Source organism: Cryptotermes secundus, unplaced genomic scaffold, assembly GCF_002891405.2.
Source record: "Cryptotermes secundus unplaced genomic scaffold, Csec_1.0 scaffold1826, whole genome shotgun sequence".
In the NCBI taxonomy this organism is placed as follows: domain Eukaryota; kingdom Metazoa; phylum Arthropoda; class Insecta; order Blattodea; family Kalotermitidae; genus Cryptotermes; species Cryptotermes secundus.
In genome coordinates, this window is record NW_019729943.1 from 426,101 (window position 1) to 448,216 (window position 22,116).

Sequence of the window (22,116 nt, forward strand, 5' to 3'; positions counted from 1 at the left end):
AGGTAAAATTATCCCTGCAACAGGCCGTGAAGGCCCATAGGGTTGTGAAACATAGAGGCTCCCACGTTTTCTCTACACAATCGGCTCATAGATTGCGGTAGGGTTGTCAGCCTTAGGTGCCGGCCACCCTTTACTCCCCAGAAAGATTCCCGATACTCATTTCTGTTCGAGGCTGAGTCAACCCCAGGACCATAGTGCAGCTAGGAGTAGTAGGTCAATTTAAAAATCCACCTCATCGAGACTCGAACCCGCGACCTTCCGGCTTGTAGCATAGTGTCTCAACCAACTACGCTACCGCGTGAGGAGTACCTGAAGTATTCAGGACTGTGTTAATTAGAGACAGAGTAATCTCTGACGAAGATATTCCCTTCTATTTTGAATCAATTAATATAATTCGAAAGAAAATTAACTAACGTATTGCAGCAGTTGCATATAATAAGAGTGTCAATTAATTAGTGCAGCTCACCGCTCTTCTATATTGCAAACAAATATATTTTGAATTTGAACTGTGATTTTATCTGACTCTGGCTTAATTCGTCATTAATTATCTTCTTCGTTTCACATTCTCACTTCTGGTTTGCCTTTCACGCCGCTATCCAATCCCAGTCTCACTCTCTGAGAACTCTCGTTTACCGATTGGCTAGACAGAGAACTCTAAAGCCAATTCCCATCTTGGTGATGAATGTGTTCCACAAGGAACTCAAAGAAGGTAAGGTAAAGATAATGTTATCACTGTGCTTAATCAAGCACTATGCCATGAAGACATAGGGGGGTAGAGGTGTAGCTCCACCATTCTTGAGCTCAGTACTAGACGGAGGTGAGGAGTTAGCTTCACGTCCATGTAGCTCTGCCCCCGGCGAAATTACTCCCGGTACCCACTGGGGGATGCGTGGACCCCAGAGCCGGTATGGACGCTGTAGAGAAAACTCTTGTCCCTGCAGAGAATCGAACCCTGGTAATCCAGCACTTAGCCCGTCGCTATAGCAACTGAACTATCCCGACTCCTCAATGAAGAGTGTTACACCTCAGGGGGGAGGGGGTGAGAAATTATAATTACTTGGGCCTGTCGTTACTCATTTCCTAANGAGCCTTGAGAAAGTAAAAAGGAGAAGTAAGGAAACGTTACATCCTCAAACACTTACTTAAAGGACAATTTAATATTATATTCCTATCACTGCCGAGGTCTCCGAAGTGGATTCTTCCTGTCAGAATTTCGATTAAAATTATATATGAATTAAATATGAATTTATTGTTACTCGTATCCGTGCTACATACCCCGCCAATCTTATTCTTTCGACCATGTTCCTGGCCATTTGTAACATTTGATAACATACAAGTTATTAAGTGAGCTATAATTAGTCCCACAACTCACAAAGTTGAACGACCATTCCTTGTCTGTTGTCCGCGACTGATTATTCAATGTAGTTGCAGCTACTCCCCATATAATGACAAACAGTGACAGGACGTAGGACACGAAACAAACTGAGGGTAAGAAATTTCAGTCTGGGAGCAGAGAGTGTTGCACAATGATGAAATCCGCGGTAAACACACTGCATTATGCCTGAGAAAGAGGAAGTTAAGGAGGCAGCTGCACAATTAGGAGCTTCGTAATTTGTATGTCCCGCCTCATATATTTAGAATGATCAAATCAAGGAGGATCGGATGGGAGAAGCATGTAGCACGCATGAGGGAGAAGTGAAATGCGTACGAAGAAGAACGTGGAACGGAAGTGACCACTCTGAAGACTTCCGGGTTGATGGACGGGCAATAATGAAACTGATCTTAAAGAAACAGGATGGGATGGCGCGGCGGAATGGAGTTATCTGGCTCAGGAGAGGGACCAGTGACGGGCTTTTACGAACACGCCAATGAACATTCAGATTCAGTTAAATGGTAACATATTGCTTTGCTGAGCATCTTCCCAACAAGGTCTTTGATATGTGGGGCAAGTTGTTCTGGTCAGGAGTTCTTGCAAAGGATTACACAACCATCGCGAATATGAAGAACACTAGATTTTGGTATGTGACGCCATGTTGTCTGGTAGACGTTTACCGATGTTTGGAAGGAACATTCTGCCTTCATCCTCAGTGTCAAATAATAAGCCAAGAAAGTAATGGCTCTATTTTTACCGGACTTGCAAGCCATCACACCCTAAATTATAATACTCTACCTAATCACCTCTGTAAAAACTTCAAGCTCGGTATGAGTGGGCTAATTTAATTTATACATCATATAGGCTCCTCATTTCACGAAGATTTGCATTACGAATTTCATCTCACACCAGCTTTCATAACGCAGCGCATTCTCTGTGCTTGGAATGTCATCGGAACGCGAATTTTCTCATCTGAAATCCCTTCCGAACAAAAACAAACACGTGCGAATGAAAATGAACGAAAGAAGCGCCACCGAGTCAGTTCGATTTAATCTCAGGAGAGCTTAGTCAGTATAGGGATGGACTTCGGACTGGACGGCCGGGGTTCTCTTCCCGGCAAGCGTATAATTTTTCTCTTCTCCACAGCATCCAGACCGGTTCTGGGGCCCATCCAGCCTCCCATGCAGTTTCTAGGGCAGGCGATTTGCCGGGCAGTGAATCTGAACACATACTTCTATCTAGTGCCGAGGTTAAGTATGATGGAGCTATACCTTCACTCCCCCATATGTCTTCATGGCATAGTGCTTAAATACTTATACACAGGATCAACTTTGTTATTCATGTATTTGTAATGTAGTAAGTTTTCTAATGTTATAATATAATCTATTTGTTCAAGATGCCTCTGTGTTTCATTTTACGCAATAAAATCTGTCATTTCTCTATCATTTTGATCATTTTTTGGTCGTTCGGGAAGGTAACTCCCAATCATAACCTTACGCCCGTGGGAAATTACGACTCGTATTACGAAAATTCTCTCTAAGAACTCCCTGTCCGTCGGAGTGGGGACCGTGGCTGTGTGTTCACGAAGAAAATGGAGAATAAATCCAGAGAAAGCAGATACTGCATTTGATGCGATTACATTTGACAGTATACATTTTATCTTTAAAGAAGCTGCGAAGTCATCGTATGAAGATTCATCGGATATTCTGAGCTGGAAAATTCAATTAGTCACTGTCATTTTGGATTATTATTAATCTAGTTAGAACGAAATATCTAATGATGTATTTAGTAGTTGCAACAACAAAGCTTTCATTTACTTTACACAGACTTATACAGTATAAGATACAGAGGAAGTGACGTCGAAACGGTGAATAGTGAAAAGTCTGTGCAATCCATGCAACTCCTGACGTGAACATAATATCGAGTTACATGCACAGTAGCGGTTCTGTTCTATCACCGCGAAAGTTCCCGAAAGGGAACACTAATTTTTTACCAGCGTTCTTTGGTTTAATATTACCTTGTGTTCCACACCAGAGCGACCGATATTTCTGCATTGAGGCGACAGGCCCTCGTAACAGAAATCCGGGAGAAGTTCAAAGAGATATCTCCTCCAAAGGCACACACAAACTGTGGAGTCCGGAAATCGTATGCAAAATACTCTCTTTGTAATTTAAAACCAATCGGTATAGTGCCGAAGCTACGGCTTGGATGGAGGATGATTTCGGGTTCGATTTCCTGCAGGAGCAAGAGATTTCCTTCTCTTATCCTATGCAGCCAGATTGACACTGGGACCCACCCAGTCTCTTATGAAATCGGTATACAAGACTCTTTCCGGGGGTAAAGCACTAAGGCGTGAATAATGTTATTTAGCGTCCTGTTGCACTGACTCATGTCCATGATTTATGCTAACCGTCTTACAGTGCATACACTTTTTCACCTTACTCTTCTCTTTTGCACTATATGTTTCAGCACTAATATGCCATCATCAGGTGCGTTTTCTCTATGCAAGTCTAATTACTGCATTGCATGCCCTGATGTCTTCATACTAAAATGACTAAAATATATATTCGTCATGTATAAAAATAGATTTTAAATATGAAAACATTTCAGGATTCGTCATCCTTACGTCGTATCTCAATACGCGAATCACGCCAATCCTCCTCTATCGGAGCACTCTTCCTACATTTATGTGTATTGTGCTTTGTGTTGTGTCTTGCTCTTGTGACTGCGTGCGTTATACTACTGGATATGTGTGTGTGTGTGTGTGCTGTCTTCGTTTTGATTGAGTTATGATCTATTCCCACAACATCATAACTCAATCAAAACGAAGACAGCACACACACACACATCATAACTCAGTCAAAACGAAGACAGCACACACACCCACATCATAACTCAGTCAAAACGAAGATAGCACACACACACACACACACATCATAACTCAATCAAAACGAAGACAGCGCACACACACACACATCATAACTCAATCCAAACGAAGACAGCNATACACACACACATATCCAGTAGTATAACGCACGCAGTCAGGAGAGCAAGACACAACAAAGGGCACAGTGAGTATTAAACAATATAAAACCAAACGTAATAGATAAAAGTCAGAATATGGTATTAATGAATAACAACTTCACGTTACAGATACACACATGAATGTAGGAAGGGTGCTCCGACAGAGGAGGATTGGCGTGATTCGCGTGTTGAGATACGACGTAAGGATGACGAATCCTGAAAAGTTTTAATGTTTAAAATCTATTATTATACATGACGAATATATATTTTAGTCGTTTTAGTATGAAGACATCAGGGCATGCAATGAAACAGTTAGACGTGCATAGAGCAAACGCACTTGAAGATGGCATATTAGTGCTGAAACATGCAGTGCAAAAGAGAAGAGTAAGGTGAAAAATTGTATGCACTGTAAGACGGTTAGCATAAATCATGGACTAAGGCGTGAAGCTTACTGCTCACCCCTACGCAGTGGAGCCATACCTCCACCTCCCCATGGTCTACATAACATTGTGTTTAGCTAAGCACAGAGACCTCACACCGTTCGTGTGAGTTTCTGTACTGTGAGGCCTAATATTAGAGACAGCGGCTGGACCGCTGCTAGGAACATCATGAAGCGCCGTTCGGCATGTTCTGAACTTTCTTTCCGTTCAGAAGACGCAAAAGGTATGTTATGTTCAAAACTGTAATTAGTTCTCGTAAAATTTACTTTGGAGAAGAAATAACGGAAGTTACGTAACGAACGAATTCTTGATTCGGCGGCGATCGCATTCTTACCGACGCACTGTTCACACTGAACTCACAGGTGCCACTTTCCTTCTATCTCTCTCTCTCTCTCGCTCTCTCCCTCCTGTTGCTCCCATTTTGGAGCATAGGGCCGATTTCTCAGTTTCATGATCATTTTTACAGACGGTAGGACTCCTTGGATGGGTGATCAGCTCGTCGCAAGGCCTCTACCTAAACACAGGACAACACAAACACAGAATAAACATATACACACACCAAACATCCATGCCTTGTGTGGGATTCTAACCCACGATCCCGACTTCCGAGCTAGCGAAGACAGTACATGCCTTAGACCGCTCGGCTACCGTGACCGGCAAAGGTGCAGCTTGGTGAAATAATTTTCGTAATGAATGAACGACGGTAATACCCAACATGTTTCGGCCATCTATGGTCATCTTCAGTGACGTTCAGACAATTACAAAAGGAAATTTTATGTAAACTACTTGAAACTGTTCACAGATCTACGTGTAAGCTCAAAATAATACAGATAATGGATGGCAGTGTTGTGTGAAACAGGGCACCTGTAGAGTGTAAGTCAGTAACTTCGCGTGTAGAATGGCGATAGCGCTAGAATTGCCTGTAATCCCAAGCTGTGTAAATGTACGTATGTCAGTAGATCCAATCAGCCGATCCAGAATACCTTATTGTTAGCCACGGAACCCCGGACACGTGGCAGTATCATTAACTATTTGACTAACTAACTAACCAACAAACTCGATGGATCTGATTCCTTCTTGGGAAGCTAACAATTGCTCAGTCACTCAAGACATTTTCCTGTATTTTTTGGAACCCGAAGGTTTGTTACCGTGTTCAAAAGAGATCGCCACTAGTCCTTAGCCTGAGCCAGTTAAATCCAGTCAACAGTTCCCATCCTATTTCTCTAGGGCCCACTTTAATATATTGTGGAGTGTAGATCCGATTCTAGGCAACAACTGCGAAACAAACAATTAGACGAGGGCCGTTATTAGGCAAAGATCCGTAAACTACAACAGACTAGCGGTGATTTCTGTGCGGTCCGTGCCGAGATGTTATAACCAGGGAGTCTAGAGAAGTCGAGAATCGTGGGAACCTTCTTAAATCGATACTCTTTCTTTCTTTCTTCTTTCTCTCTCTCTCACAAGTCGAGAATCGTGAATCTGCAGTTAGCAATTGGGAGACAAACCAGTCGCAGGTCGCCGCTGACAGTCGGTCGCAGCAGAGGAGTGGGAGGCGGAGAAGCCCTCGTTGTTGTAAGTTGTTGCTCAGCAACGCCGAGCAAGTTGACAGTTTATAGCATATAAGAATGCGAGCACGATAGGAGAGGAAATTGTTGCGATCCGTCACCAGGCAACGACTGGATAAGACAGAGCAGACTGAGAAGAATTAGTTCGTGCTGTAGTGAACTACAGAGCGTGTGAATTAGCGATAGCGCTATAGTTGCATTTAGTTACGATGTGCAATTATTCAACAATTCAAATACCAATCCAAACCAAGTTTATATTCGCTCTATTACGTGACAATACGTCCACGCAGCTTGTGAGGTCTTAACAGTTTCTTACTATGATAATCCAAAATTGCGTAATTTAGTCTTACAGTCATATTATATTTTCTATATGACTAAATCTGTGGAACCCAGGCCTTCTTGAATAGCTGCCAGTAGCTCAGATATTCAAGATATTCTCAACACTTTGCGGAACCCGAAGGTTCATTATCAGAAGAACCCTCTACTGTTATGTACCGTATTTACGCATGTATAGGCCGCACATTTTTTGCCAAAAATTCAAGAGGAAAACTGAGGTGCGGCTTATATTCGAAATATTCGAAATCACACTTCATTTAAAAAAAATATATTCATAATTAGTAATACAGGGTGTTCTACTCCTGAAATAATATTCCAAGAAAATTATTTTTTTCTATAATTTCTGTCTGAAAATTGTGCTGCGGCCTATACACGCACGCGGCCTATACATGCGTAAATACGGTATTTTGAGCCAGATGAATCCACTTCATAACACCCCACCCTATTCTTCTAAGACCAGTTTGAACATTATCCTCCAACCTACGTCTAGGTCTTCCCAGTGAACAAAAGAAATCTAATTTCTGAAAGTTCCTTCGAAACTTTGGTAAATATCTGTCGGTTAGAACGGCATTACATCTCAGCAGACCGCAACGTTTATAGCCATCGCCGCGAGAACGTCAGATTTCGCAAATCTTTCTTTCCCCTTCTGCCATTTTCTCGTCTTCTCCTGTAACACTGTCTCTGTTCTTTTAACGAGGCTGGCGAATGTTAAGTTCTTTAATGTCTCTCTCCGAGGCCGGCATTACAGTTTCACTCTCCAGTTCGTTTGAATGATCCTGCGGCTAGTGTCTGCTGCTGTAAATTGAAACAGAAGCCATAAAAAGCCCTCTTTACAGCTGCACAAACTTCAGTCGAGATTGCCCAGTGTTATCTTAGCAGCGTTCTCATTTCATTTCAATGCAATTTACTTACCTGTGTTATAACATTATGCGTGTTCAGGTAAGGTGTGTTTCGAGTGTTAGCATGAAATCCTTCTTAGCTGATGAGATGGAATCCTGATGTTCAGAGCAGATGTTCACAGCAACGAACACTCTGTACCGTAGTTGATTGAGGCACTATGCTACAAGCTGGAATGTCACGCGTTCGATTCTCGTTGAGGTCATTTTTCAATTGACCTAATCCTTCCAGCAGCCTTATTATGGCCCTGGGGTCGACTCATCCTCTAACAGAAACGAGCACGAGGAATCTTCCTGGGGGGTAAAGGACGACCGGCGCATGAGGTTAAAAACCTCACCTACATCTGTGAGCCGATTGTCTAGAAAATGTGGCAGTCTCGACGTCTCACAACCTTATGGGCCTCCACCACGGCCTGTTACAGGGATAGATTTAGTTTAACTTTACCTTACCTATCATCATCATCATCATCATCATCATCATCATTATTTAGAATTTCGCAGGTTTAACTTCTTATTCCTTTACCGGAAGGTCTTCCTAATTCAAATATTGTCTAAGCTAAAATTAGCCTGAAAGTTTCGCAGTGTAGCCATGATTGTGTGTTGAGTTACGTGCAATATTTCACGCAAAATACGTAGCCACGTTTACAATGAGTCTGCATGGCCCAATGTTGCAATAGTTGTGGCTGTCAAAGCAGAAACCTGAATAAGAATCTTAGCACCGCAGAAGAGCCCTTGTCTCTCATTCTGCAGAGGGACCATAAAAGTTGCATATTTTTGCATTCTCAATTTCAAGACTTTTAATTAAGTCTCTAGCATTGCTCCGATCCTATAACTTCGTTCGTTTACCCTGTCTGTTAGTACTGACTTTACGGACGAGCAATCTGGCTAAGGACGTAACACTCTGACTTGTATCCTGAAGGTGCCCGGTTCAGATCTCAGCTGGGACACGGACTATCCTGACTGGCATTTCCTCTAATTAAACGCAAGGACAGTACCTCCCTGAACTGTGCAGTGACCGCTTCCTTCCGTATCCTTTCCAGTTCATTATTCAACGTAATCCAATCATCCACGGCTGTAATTTCTCCATTCTTGATAATTCTGAAGCTTGTCCGCTACAGCGACGGACAGAGGGCTGTACTCTGGTGGGTGTGGAGGGGGGGGAAGAAATTTCTCTCTTCTCCATAGCATTCAGATCAGCCTGAGGACCCATCCAGTGGAGACCGGAGGCCCCTTCACAGGGAGAGCACCGACCGTAGCTTGAAGCTGAACACTGGCCTCCGTATAGTGCAGAAGTTAAGAATGCATGAAACTACACCTCCGTTCCTCCATGCGTCTCCATGATATTGCTTAATTAATTAAGTACAGGAACAACTCTGTACTTTTTCGTTTACTAGAGTGTCTTTAAACGAAGTACAAATAAATGAGGAGCTTCATAACTTGTACTCTTCTCCAAGTATAATTAGAATGATCAAGTCAAAGAGGATGAGATGGGCAGGGCAAGTAGAACAAACGGGAGAGAGGAGAAATGCATATAGGAAATTGGTGGGAAAGCCGGAAGGATGGAGACCACTGGGAGGACCAAGGCGTAGGTGGGTGGACAATATTGAAATGGATCTCAGAGAGATATGATGGGATGGGATGGTATGGATTGAATTGATCTGGCTCGGGATACGGACCGCTGGAGGGCTATTGTGAACACGGTAATGAACCTTCGGGTTCCATAAAGTGCTGGGAAATTCTTGAGTAGCTGCACAATTCGCAGCTTCTCAAGAAGGGCTCAACTCCAAGAGTGAATAAGTGACAAATAAATATGACGTGCGAACTGATGGTGACCTCCAACTGACTAACGTCCATGTCAAGTTTCATGGAAGTCGATCAGATATCTCAAAGATACGAGGAGAGGGCGCAGACACTGAGCGAGTGTTGATCTCATAATCCTAAGTCTTTCCTTCAGAGCACCAGTGTCACCACCCTGTGTGCGCTCTTGCAGCACCCTAACACCTCTAGGAGAGCTATGCATACCACACGCGACACGAGGCTATTCCATTCTGTTCTTTGTATGCTCATAGGTCCCCCCACTCCTCGGATATCGCACTGATGCCTCTCACGTTTTCAGTCCTTCTCTTCCCCACTCTCCTACCCTTGGCCCCCTACGTCAATACAACAGTTAATTCCCCTCCATAGAGGCCTCATATCGTTTAAGCATTCTGAAATTCTGACCGGGACGAGGAGTTTGGCGTATCGGTACAGTTTTGAATTCGAATTCGGCAGGTGGTCGGCTAGAATATAGGTCGGGTAACCTATAACATTAACTTTTTTCGCGATTTTTTTAAGTCCCTCCGAGGAAATTCAATTAAATCATGACCTCTTCTTTCCATATCCTCTCCAATTTATCATTCGCGAATCACTCTACCATCTATACGTTAGATACTTACAGGGTCGTACAACAGCCTCCACACAAATGCAGGAGACCTTATTTTTTCCTTGTTATTTCAGCCCCCAGTCATTTAAAAGTAATTTGTTCCATAATTTTGTTTTGAGTATTCTGTTTACAGTAGAGTGACTCTTTATTTGTTGCAATTGCAGAAATTTTCTGTAAAATTTTGCCTATAGTTTTTTATGGGTGTAAAACGTGGTCTCTGAAAATAAGGGAAGAACATAGACCAAGGGCATAGGAGAACAGGGCGCTGAAGAGAAGTGTTGGGCCTGTAAGGGATAGCATAATAAGAGGTTCGAGAAAACTGCATAACGAGAAGATTGCAATTTGTACTCTATTTAGATCTTATGACTGTTGGAACTTTTGAACATAAATTTATAACTTGTAATTTCAGAGGCTGGTCACGGTAGCCAAGCGCTCTAAGGCATGAACTGGAGGCCGCGCCATAGCTCAAGCGGTTAGAAGCTGGCTTCCCACAGCGGCGGCCCGGGTTCTATCCCGGGTCTGGTCAAGTGGGATTTGTGGTGGACAAAGTGGCTGTGGGGCGGGTTTTCTCTGAGTACTTCGGTTTCCCCTGCTGATCTTCATTCCCCAAAATTCTCCATCATACTCACCCGGGGCAGGCTACAATAGGACAATCAGTGGCCGCCGTGCCGAGTGGACCCAGTTGGACTCAACCCCCCACTAAGCGAATTAAAAGAAGGCATGAACTGTCTTCGCTCGCTCGGAAGACGGGATCGTGGATTCGAATCCCATTCGGGGCATGGATGTTTGATGTGTGTATGCGTTTTTCTGTGTTTGCGTTGTCCTGTGTTTAGGTAGCGGCCTTGCGAAGGGCCAGTCACTCGTTCAAGGAGTCCTACCGTCTGTGAAATGATTAAAAGAATAAAGGAAAACCTCAACACCCGTATAAGTGTATAAGAGGAACGGATGAAAATCATGAATTTCAGAGACACAGCGACACAGACTTCTCGTCACTGCCCCCAGAAGGATCTGGCCGAGGGGTACTGTCATCTCCTGAATATGAATCTCGTGCTTTGTGGTTCATTCTTAAACTAAAAGGCACGTGGTCCCCAATATTTGTAAGTAAATTTGTTGTTGACGAAGATTGCAGTTTCTTATGACTACAGCCAAGGAATTTCCAGTTCCTCGTTTGATCGTTGACCAACGGGCGACTAAACACTGATGTGAGGGGGAACAGAGTGTGGGGACGCAATTGGTCTGCCTCTTCCTAAAGGCGGATAAGGAAACTTGTTTCCCGCCAAAGTTATATTCTCTAGTTTCTATTTTTCCTCAAGCGCAACCGCTGAATGCACGTCTCCCAGATTACAACATTTCGGCCACGGAGCTAACACAGCAGCAGTAGATTGCGCCTGGTTAGACAGGGTCAACTGTAACTCCTCAGATATCGCAAGGAAAGGACTACAGATCTCCATTCTATGGTCACCACACTAGAATCGTGCCAAAGGACAACATGACTTGTTACATGTCTTGCCTACCTCATCACTGTTGCTCTAACCATACCAACGTCATTGGAATGGAAAAAGTTCTGTTATGATTCTGTTAACCGTCTTGCTGAGATACAGTCGCACACTGCTGATTGCAATGTATGTTTCAGTCGTAGCTAACGAGCCTAACCAGGTCTCGGGAAGCTCAAACTCTAGATAGCTAATGGACCGCAGAAAAGAAGTGAATTGCTATCGTTATTGCAGTTGTAAGAACGAAACCCAGAGAGAATATTAATCTCATGTTCTGAGGATCAATAGACGGAACTGTTCGGGCAGATGAGAAGGCTTGCAGTCAGCAATGAAAGGAAGAGCGGTGAAACATACTTCGATGCGACAAGAGATATGGTAGTGTACCACAGGTCGTCTACTATTGAGCCACTTACAACTTGAAATCGCAAATGGGTCATCTTGACATACTTTGGTCCACGGATTAAAACAGTCACTAAGGTATTCCGAAATACCGACTTGAAAGTGACATTTAAAAATAAAAATACGATAAAACACCAGGTAACAGTGAAAGAAAGAACAATTGATGTTTATAATCTGAGTGGAGTGTATCAAATGCTGTGCAAAGTGTCCCCTTAAATATGTACGGCAGATGGACCGCACGTTTAGAATCAGATATAGCGAGCACATTAGAGACATACAATCAAATGGCAAAAGTTCAAAATTATCCAGCAAATAATCGATACGACGCATAACTACGATAGTATGAAAAAAAATCAATGAAAGTATTGCACGTGGAAAAAAAAAAAGGCCAAATGCTGGATACATCGGAGAATTACGTGTACTAAGTTACTTACTGTAACTAACCAAGGATTACAAATGGATGAAACCTCGAACAACACGTATAACCCCACATATGAATTCTTAACAAAAGCGAATTCTAATATTCAAAACCCGACCTTTTCCAGAAATCTCTACCAGTCACCACACCTCCCCACCCTTGTCCACATCCCACCCACTCCACCCCCTAATATTTTCCCTTCCCCTGAACACCCCATCCTTCCACTTCCGTTACCCTCATTCTGGGACAATAGCTAGGAACCTTAAATGAAGTAGCTTACTGTAATATGAGCCACGCAGGGCAACGAACTGCATAAAGTAAACAGCACACATTAACCGTAAGTAGTAGAGAAACATTGTAAAGGAATTAATATTCAAAACCTATTATAAATATAAAATACAACTTATTATTATTATTATTGGAAGGGGTGGGTTTCCCCATGCACCGCGACTAGTAGTCTATTGTACGTCCCCTTTGATGTTCTACGAGACTCTATACCCTACCGGTACTGGTGCGTGCCATCAGCCCCGACTCAGCCAGCGAGTTCGGCCTCTACTGGCTCAGCGGTACCTGATGCTTCCCCCATCTACCAGAGGCGTTAGAGACTCTTGTTGGGCGGTAAATGTCCGATAATTTGGCTCAGAGGCCTCTTGAGACATGAGGTTAAAAAAATCCACGACCTCCATCGGGTTTGAACCCGCGACCTTCCGGCTTGTGGCATAGTGCCTNAATGTCCGATAATTTGGCTCAGAGGCCTCTTGAGACATGAGGTTAAAAAAATCCACGACCTCCATCGGGTTTGAACCCGCGTACCACGAGTCATGANACATTGTAAAGGAATTAATATTCAAAACCTATTATAAACATAAACTGCAACATAACATATCACTATTAATACACGTAAAAACCACTGTAGGCTGGCTCCCGACAACATGAAAGAAGAGGAATCGATTGTCTAGGAAAACGGTAACACTACGATACTAACACGGCGAGCCAGTACAGCTAACAGTAGAAAAAGCCTGACGAAGCCTCTGCGTGGTCTACTGCAGTAACAAACATAAAGCTACTCGCAGCTTATAACAGTTTGAAAGAAAATTTTAAAACATTTTAAATATCAAATTGTGGATTTATGATCACCTAATTATTAAATAAGGTTTAACTTATTGTTATATGTAAGATTTGAACAAATGTATGATTTTTATTCTTACGAGTACTTTATTGTATTCTATTGTTAATTTTAACCGAAGTCTAGTCTAAATTTATGTCTAGTTTATGAATTCAACAGGAACTAACTTGTACGAACCATTTATAAAAATGGGAATATTAGCGGTCAGTTTAGTAATAACGTGAGAAATTTGCAGCACCTGAAGATGACACATTTGAAGTAGAAAATTGTAGTGCAAGCTATATAAATAAATAAAAAAGAAATAATAAATTATTGTTGTGTTGATGGTAAAAATTATATATGTTCATTGTATATACGCAACAGGATGCAATCCTTAAAAAAATAAAAAATAAAAATAGTATCAAAACTTGTTGCTCAGAAAAGCAGAAGCCACTCAGCTGGTGAGAACCTGACAATGCCAGCATGTAAAATTATGTTGGGTAAAATGCGGGGATAAGATGCAGCACGAGAAACTGAACATGTTCTACTTTCAAACAATACGATAAACAGATGTACCGATGATGTCACATGATGCTGAAGAGGATTTTCCTGAAAGTTAACAGTTTCTCTATCCAGGTTAATGAGTAAACAGATTTCACCAATAAAAGCTATGTTGTAGCATTTGTAAGACTTGTAAATAATGGTGAAATTCAAGAAACCTTTTTCTGTTGAAAAGAGCTGTCCGAAACAAGTAAAGAGCAAGATATATTTAATGTCTTGCCTTCATATCTAGAAACAAAATTCTGTCGTGGGAGAACTGTGTAGGCATCTGTACTGATGGCTCCATTAGAGGCTTCGCGTCTCTTAAAAGAAAAGAAAATCCTGACGTCACAACACATTGCTTTGTTCAAAGAGAGGTGCTGGTTTCAAAAACTCTTGGAGATGAAATAAAAAAAAGTTTTGGATGATGCTACAAAAATGGTTAACTTCACAAGTAAAGAACAGCACACTTCAGAATGTTTAAACAAAATTTGTGAAAGCCTGGGCAAAAGGCACACAAATCTGCTACATACAGAAATCTGGTGGCTTAGCAGAGTAATACTTCTCAACGGTGTCTGAGCTAAATGGTGAATTGCGTGATTACTTTCAAGAAAACATTAGGCCAGATTTTGCAAAATGCTTTGAAGATGAAATATGACCAGAGAAATGTGCCTTTATACAAACCAGATGAACAAGTCCCTGCAAGAACCCAGAGAAAATGTTTTGACTTCAAAGTGAAAAGCTTCTTGGATTTATAAAGAAACTTAATATCTGGAAAAACCATGTTGTGAAAGGAAATCTTGAAATGTTTCCACTGCTGCGGGGGCTTGAGAGTGAAGCAGGATGTCAGCAAGTGTCGAGTCTTATTGAAAACCACGCTGAAGAGCCGCGGAACAAAATTGAACAATATTTTCCCCCCGTTTTGTTCCGCGGCTCTTCAACGTGGTTTTCAATAAGACTCGACACTTGCTGACATCCTGCTTCACTCTCAAGCCCCAGCAGCAGTGGAAACATTTCAAGATTTCCTTTCACAACATGGTTTTTCCAGATATTAAGTTTCTTTATAAATCCAAGAAGCTTTTCACTTTGAAGACAAAACATTTTCTCTGGGTTCTTGCAGGGACTTGTTCATCTGGTTTGTATAAAGGCACATTTCTCTGGTCATATTTCATCTTCAAAGCATTTTGCAAAATCTGGCCTAATGTTTTCTTGAAAGTAATCACGCAATTCACCATTTAGCTCAGACACCGTTGAGAAGTATTACTCTGCTAAGCCACCAGATTTCTGTATGTAGCAGGAGATTTGTGTGCCGTTTGCCCAGGCTTTCACGCAATTTTTTTAAACATTCTGAAGTGTACTGTTCTTTATTTGTGAAGTCAACCATTTTTGTAGCATCATCCAAAACCAGCTTAATGGAGGAACTGTTGAGCCACAGAGGCTTCGGGGCACGCGCGCAACGTGAGTTGCAGATTGTATTGGCGCGTTGCTAGGCGACAACTCTGAGAACGCTTGGATAGCATGACAATATATACCCAGTATCATGATGTCTGGTATAGGCGTTCAAGCAATATTAAGCTTTTTTCTCAGAAATCTGAGAAGATTCAATGTTGGTTTTAGTGACGAGAGGGATTTAAGAAGTGAGCTATCGAGATAGGCTCAGATGTCATGATATACAAAGTTTCGTATGGCTTGGTTCAAGCATTCAAATTCATTAGGGGTGTTACTCATACAGACGCAGAGATAGCAAAGTAATCTCGTAAGTATACTTCCATTATTTTCAAAATAAAGAAGTAAGCTAAAGATACGCCTGGATATCCTGTCTCTCAAACGTTCCTTCCGTACAAACATCTGGAAGAAGTATGCAAGTTGCGAAGTGCTGGCAGTAATTTGCTTACCGAAATGAGGGGGTTGTTGTCCACATCGCTGAAGTTGACGGGCACAGTGATGGTCGGATCGGAGAAGCACAGGCTGTAGTTAGTCCATGTGGTGTTGCTCTGGTCTCTGAACCACTCTCCCTTGGGCAGACAAAGCTTCGATGCGTTCGCCTGCACAACAAACCAACAAAATATTACCTTACTAACCAGGCAGGGGCCGCGCCATACCCCAAGCGGTTAGTCGCTGGCTTCCCATCGCGGCGGTCCGGGTTCGACCCCGGGTCTGATCAAGTGGGACTTGTGGTGGACAAAGTGGCGCTGGGGCAGGTTTTCTCCGAGTACTTCGGTTTCCTCTGCCAATCTTCATTCCACCAATTGCTCCACAATCACCCTCACCTATCATCTGGGGCTGGTACATAGGCCAGAAGTGGCCGCAGTACAAGGGACTTTAGTCCCACCCCACTAGCAATAAAAAAAATACCAACCAGGCTGATTCTTAATTCAGAATCTGATATCAGCTCAGCTGGTCAAAGATTTCCGTACCCTTTATGGAACCATATGGTTCAGTGCCGTGTTTACAAGAGCAGCCCGCCACTAGTATCTATCCTGACCCTTATGAGCCTGGCCCACAGAGCCACGCACTACTTTTGCAGTGACAAGTAAACCTCTTCTCCCTGTAACCAGGCAAGTGCTGGATTAGAGACCAAGCTCCAGATTTAAATACGGAGGAAGTGATTATGTGCTACCTGCTTACTGCTATCGGATACTTCCGGGGGCTCTGATAGTGTGTATGAGGCAATGATGGCATGGCGATTAGCCATAGCTGCTCGAGCGCCATTTCTTGCACTACAAGTGTCACACGAAGTCACCCCAGGACCGACCTCGTGTTGTCCGCTCTGTAAGGGCAGTGCCTGAGCTACAACACGGCTTATACTGTAATATCCATCAGAACTAAATGACAGATTCGATATTGTGAAGAAAAAAATCTTATTTTCTCGCTGGAAAAATAGGGACAGCCTTATATTCCGGCTTGTATGGTAAAAAAGGCTAATTCTACAAATTTATAAGTTCTCCTGTTAATTCTCCATCCTGGATCCAAAGCAGCAACTTCTTCTGGAACACCTCAGCTGACAAATTATGCGATTTCTACAAGAACTAGCCTTCCAAGTCTTTAAAAGAAACCTACTTTTATGACCGCCCTCTGTGCTTGTTTAGTTCGTAGGAGCCGATTTCGCAAAGAATATGTTTGACAGAAATCAATAAAAGCTATCAATTCTGAGCAGAACAGAACAATTACATAGCACCAAAAGAAAGGCGATTGGAGTACAAACCGATCAATCATTCACTCATGGCATGTAATTGCCCTGCGTTCGTATAGGTGAGCGGCTTTATTGCGAATCAGTCACACACGAGACGTATCCTGAACTCAGTATCGTCTCCCCATGAGGGCAAGGAGGGAGGGGAATGATATATCCCCCGGAGGCGATGCTGCGATATTCTTATTAATAAGTTCCTTGATAAACTTCTGCCTTCACACTGGCATAAAAATAACAATTCGACCAAAATGAAATTGTCGGATTTGAGTTCTCAGATATGTGACCATGAGGAGCATTATTTTCTGGGTCTGTGACGCCACGTACTCCAGTAGAACTTCACCTCTGTTTCAGAGGAACATACTATTGTAATCATCATGGTTGAAAAGTAAGCCACGCAAGTAACCAAGAAGAAACATGTGGCTAGCAGCTTGGCTTCTTCTGCCACCCTTAAGATGGAGGCTTGTATTCCTCCAAAATTTCGGTGAATTTATACCGTGCGTTTACGCGTTACGTCCCAGAAAATTAGAAAGTTTAAGACTTCACAACAAATTTAACTTATATCAATTACCAACTGTGCATAAAAGCCGAATGTAACCCTCTCGAGTTTCAATTTAAAGGGCTTTCTGATCATTTATAATACTGATCAGCATTCAGGTATCTTGCCCGAATTAATGAGAAAAATCTATTATTATTTCTTGGCATAGCTATAAATTTGTTCAGCTCTGATAACTGAAAGATATGCAACCATTTTTAGCTACTCCATTCTTCTCTCGAGGTCAATCGGATCAAGGTCATTTCGAAACAGCTTTAACCAACCACCGAAAAAAGAAAATTCATTCCTATAGAGACGAAATGCCTCAGTAGATTATGACCGCCCCACGCGTTGGGCGCCACTTACCCTCCTCTGTAACCGCTCTCTCTGTCTAGTGCCCTTTACGTTGGGTGTCACCTTCTTGTTGTCGCCGTCCCCCTTTACCTTCCTGTTCCTTCACCTGGCTTCCGCCTGCAGCGGCTGTTGCTGATGCTCTTTGCCAAAGGAACACAGGTGAATTTTCTTACCTCAGAAGGTAGAGATGAGACTATCTCAGGATCTTTTGTACGGGCCTCGCTCAGACAGGGAGGCAGAAGCGTCTAATGATACACTTGCACTTTGCATGTGAGTATAATTTATTCTTTGTGAAGAAAGTGTAAAACAAAACACAGTTCACATACACAGCAATACACCAGGCGCTGACACTGCCAAAAACTTACAACTGTTCCTAGCTGAACCACCACTTTTTTTTTTTTGAAGACTATTCGAAGACTATTTGATGCCTGTTTGAAGAGTATTTGAAGACTATTTGATGCCTGTTTGATGAGTTTTTGAAGACTGACTTGATGACTGACTGAAGACTCTTTGAAGACTATTTTTCTGAAGAGATGTGAGCCTTTCCAGTTTTCGCGAAGTTCCCAAGTCACACCCTCGACTTTTGAGGATTGGTCAGATTTGAAATAAGGGAGTTGACTCTGAATCCGCTACTTCCAATCATTTTTACTCTAGAGGCAATTTTTTTCTTTAATGACCTAACGTAACTTTTGAAAGGTAATGATGTATGCTGGCCATAGCGTCCCCTCCTGGCACGCCTTCGTGTGACTTAAGACTAGCAGAAACTGTCAAGAGTCAAATTTCCAAAGTGAGTCGCCGAGCGACTCTGGAACCAAAATTCCAAGAACTGCTGAACTAAATCACCAGGGGGCCATCTGGAGTTTTTGTGTGTGTGGTCCATCTGTGAAACAGGCAGCTTCGTGTGTGCAAGAGGTGGGCTATGTCACACTCTGCGTACACACTCTGCGTAATTATTATAAAATATTGAGAATAACTCTCAATAAAATACCATTTAGGCTTGTGGGCGGTTATAAGATATGACGACGGAACTGCGGGCTGGGCAACCCACAAGTAGGGGTCCATTTCCTGCAGAGACAAGAAACTTCTCTCTTCTTAACTGCGTTCAGACCGGCTATGGGAACTGCCTGGCACCTTAGCCAACTAATACCGACGACACCTTACCCGGGCGTAAACCTGTCGGGACGAGAAACTGATCATCTTCTTCTAATGACTGGATTAAAAATGTGTGGCGTTATACTTCCACTCCGCCATAACATCTTGATGACGTGGTGATTAATTAAGCACAGGGACCACTATGGGGGCACGCAGTAGCGCAGCTGGTTGAGGCACTATGCTACAAGCCGGAAGGTCGCGGGTTCGAGTCCCGATGAGGTCACTGGATTTTCCAATTGACCTTCTTCTTCCAGTCGCGCTATGGCCCGGAGGTGGACTCAGCCTCTAACAGAAATGAATACCAAGAATTTTTCGGGGGATTAAGGGCGGCCGGCGCAGAATTCTGACAACCTCAGCGCCAACTGTGAGATGACTGTCTAGAGAAAATGTGGGAGCCTCGACGTCTCACAACCCTATGGGCCTTCATGGCCTGTTACGGGGATAACTTTAGCTTTTTAGAGGAAGCACTTCACTGTTAACATATTTAATGCTGTTCTTGAGCTAAGAAACTTGTGATACCTGGTGATCGAAGCCAGCGAAGTACTCGGCACAGGGCTGCTCGTGCACTCTACCCGCCGGGGTGGGAGGCCAGCACATGATTCCATCCCACACTTGGGGACACAGCAACCCCAAACCTGCAGACAGGAAACACAGGTGTAGCGGAGAACGTAATCAGGTGAACTGTGCTCTGGTTTCTTAATTTTATCAGTTTCATAAACTTAAGCATGTTTTAATACTGATGTGCCATTTAAAATGAAACCCAAATAGCAGTCACGTACTACATACAGAAATTAAATCAGAATCTGTTTCGAAGTAAATTAGTGCCTCCATCTTCAGGGCATATACAAAAATTTGGTATAGGTTCCATATATCAGAACATTCCAATTTTAAATTTCACTGTCGAGGAAACACGAAATCTCCTCTAAATCCACTGCACTCTCCTTGAGGATGATACAGGAAGACTAGAAGTTGCATGGAGAGTAGTTTATACAAAATTTGTATTCCTCTTGTGTCCTGCCATGTTTTTGCCTTAGTGTTCTGATTCTGCCTCGCACCTTGAGGATGTCCTGCGTCAGAGCATGTGGAACTTCGGGGTACCTAAACCGCATTTCCGATATTACGTGCTGCGACAGCACGCAGCTGCTTGTAACCAAAAGATGGCAGAATTGATCAGGTTATTGAAATACTTGTATCAGATCTTGTTATAAAGTGTATTGGTCCCAAACCGTTAACTGAATCACACAAACGGAGCACGTCTCGTGAAGTCAAGTTCCTCTAACCGTGAAATAATTCCCTTCCAACTCACTGAAGCCCACGTAAGAAGTAGGGCCGGGGCCTAACAGCCACGCAGATCCGGTAACACCAGACAGCACAGCTCAATAGTAAATTCGGGGTTAGCTGAGCCTACTCGGTTACATAAAAATAATGATAAGATTTCATATGGACCTTCAGCTGGAAGTGTTTGGAACATTGTACTGAGAGCAAACTCGCCGAAAACAGACATTATATTCTATATGTGATGGTGTGGAGCTCATTAAAGCGTATACATGAACTGACTGTTCTTTATTTAACACAATGAAATTTGAAGAATGCCGTCTTCTGGGATATGCCGCCGTGTAGATCTTAAAACGGCATTCTTCATAGTCACCACAGTGAAAACTTCAAATCTTATGAAATGAAACTTAGTAATATAATTTACTGAAGGAGGGTTGCAAAATACACAAATTCAAGCTACTACGTGGTCTATGTTAAGAGAATTTATGGCCCTAATATGGGCCCTTGTCGAACTTTCTGCGTTGCATCACGTTCTAAATTAACACTTGCACTTCTCACATTCCCTGCGCAACTTCAAATTCACACTTCAGAAGCCCTATTATTCGAACAATACCTGTTTCGGCCCTATTGACCACAATCAGATGTACAAGTGTAGAGGGATCTGCTGCCCCTTTCACGCTGCTACACTTACGGTAGGTGTATATATTTATTTAAAGTTTAGGGCCGTGCCATAGCTCAAGCGGTTAGTCGCTGGCTTCCCAACGCGGCGGCCCGGGTTCGATCCCCGCTCTGGTCAAGTGGGATTTGTGGTGGACAAAGTGGCACTGGTACTTCTGTTTCCCCTGCCAATCTTCATTCCACCAATTGCTCCACAATCATCCTCACCTATCATGTGGGGCTGGTACAATAGGCCAGAAGTGGCCGCAGTACAAGGGACTTAGTCCCACCCCACCAGCAATAAAAAAATACTTAAAGTTTGCGTTAAATTATTCGCTCATTCATATGCAGGTACGTTCATCCAGTTAATTAATGGTCTAACGGGTGTATTTGGTTTGTGTGATTTTATTGTGCCGCGTAGGTTTGAGGGTTTTCATGTTTGTATATAGCCATACAGTTACTTTTTGTAAGATGTTGTTACATTGTTTTTGTGTTTGTTTTATGGTTTTTGGTAGTTCATTGTTGGGTTATTGTTGATTTCTGTGAATTTGTTATCATGTATGAAGCTATTTGCTCTATGTTTGTAATCCTGTTACGCAAGTGTTTGTTATGGTAAGTTTATTTGTTGATACTTTGTTTTTTATGTCTGTTATTAGTTTCCATTCTTTTTTGTTCTTTTTATTGTTTATGTTATTTGTATGCCCTTGGGTGATTTTATGATGATTTTCCCTACTACGTGTCTATAATGCGATTGTTCTTTTGTATGCGGTTACATATTGCGGTTCTGCTTCTTGACCCAATCTTTCCATTTATAATGCAAACTATGCTTTGAACCGTCATCCAGAAGAACGTACTTTGGGGCGAAGATGCGAACCAGATTATCTCCTGGGCACGAGCCATATGAGTTTGCGCCATGCTAATTTGCTTGGTACGCGATGATGCATTC

At 42.7% G+C, this 22,116-nt stretch overlaps 1 protein-coding gene across 1 annotated transcript in view; it reads right to left on the minus strand.

Moving 5' to 3' along the window:
• The window catches only part of LOC111865909 (secretin receptor), a gene marked incomplete at its 5' end in the record, with an annotated part of 82,122 nt that overhangs the window by 52,577 nt on the left and 7,429 nt on the right, over positions 1-22,116 (minus strand). Inside the window, 2 exons of the mRNA XM_023854349.2 lie at positions 15,906-16,055; positions 19,758-19,873. Coding sequence (XP_023710117.1) covers positions 15,906-16,055; positions 19,758-19,873 — 266 coding nt within the window. The remainder of the gene's footprint in view (positions 1-15,905; positions 16,056-19,757; positions 19,874-22,116) is intronic.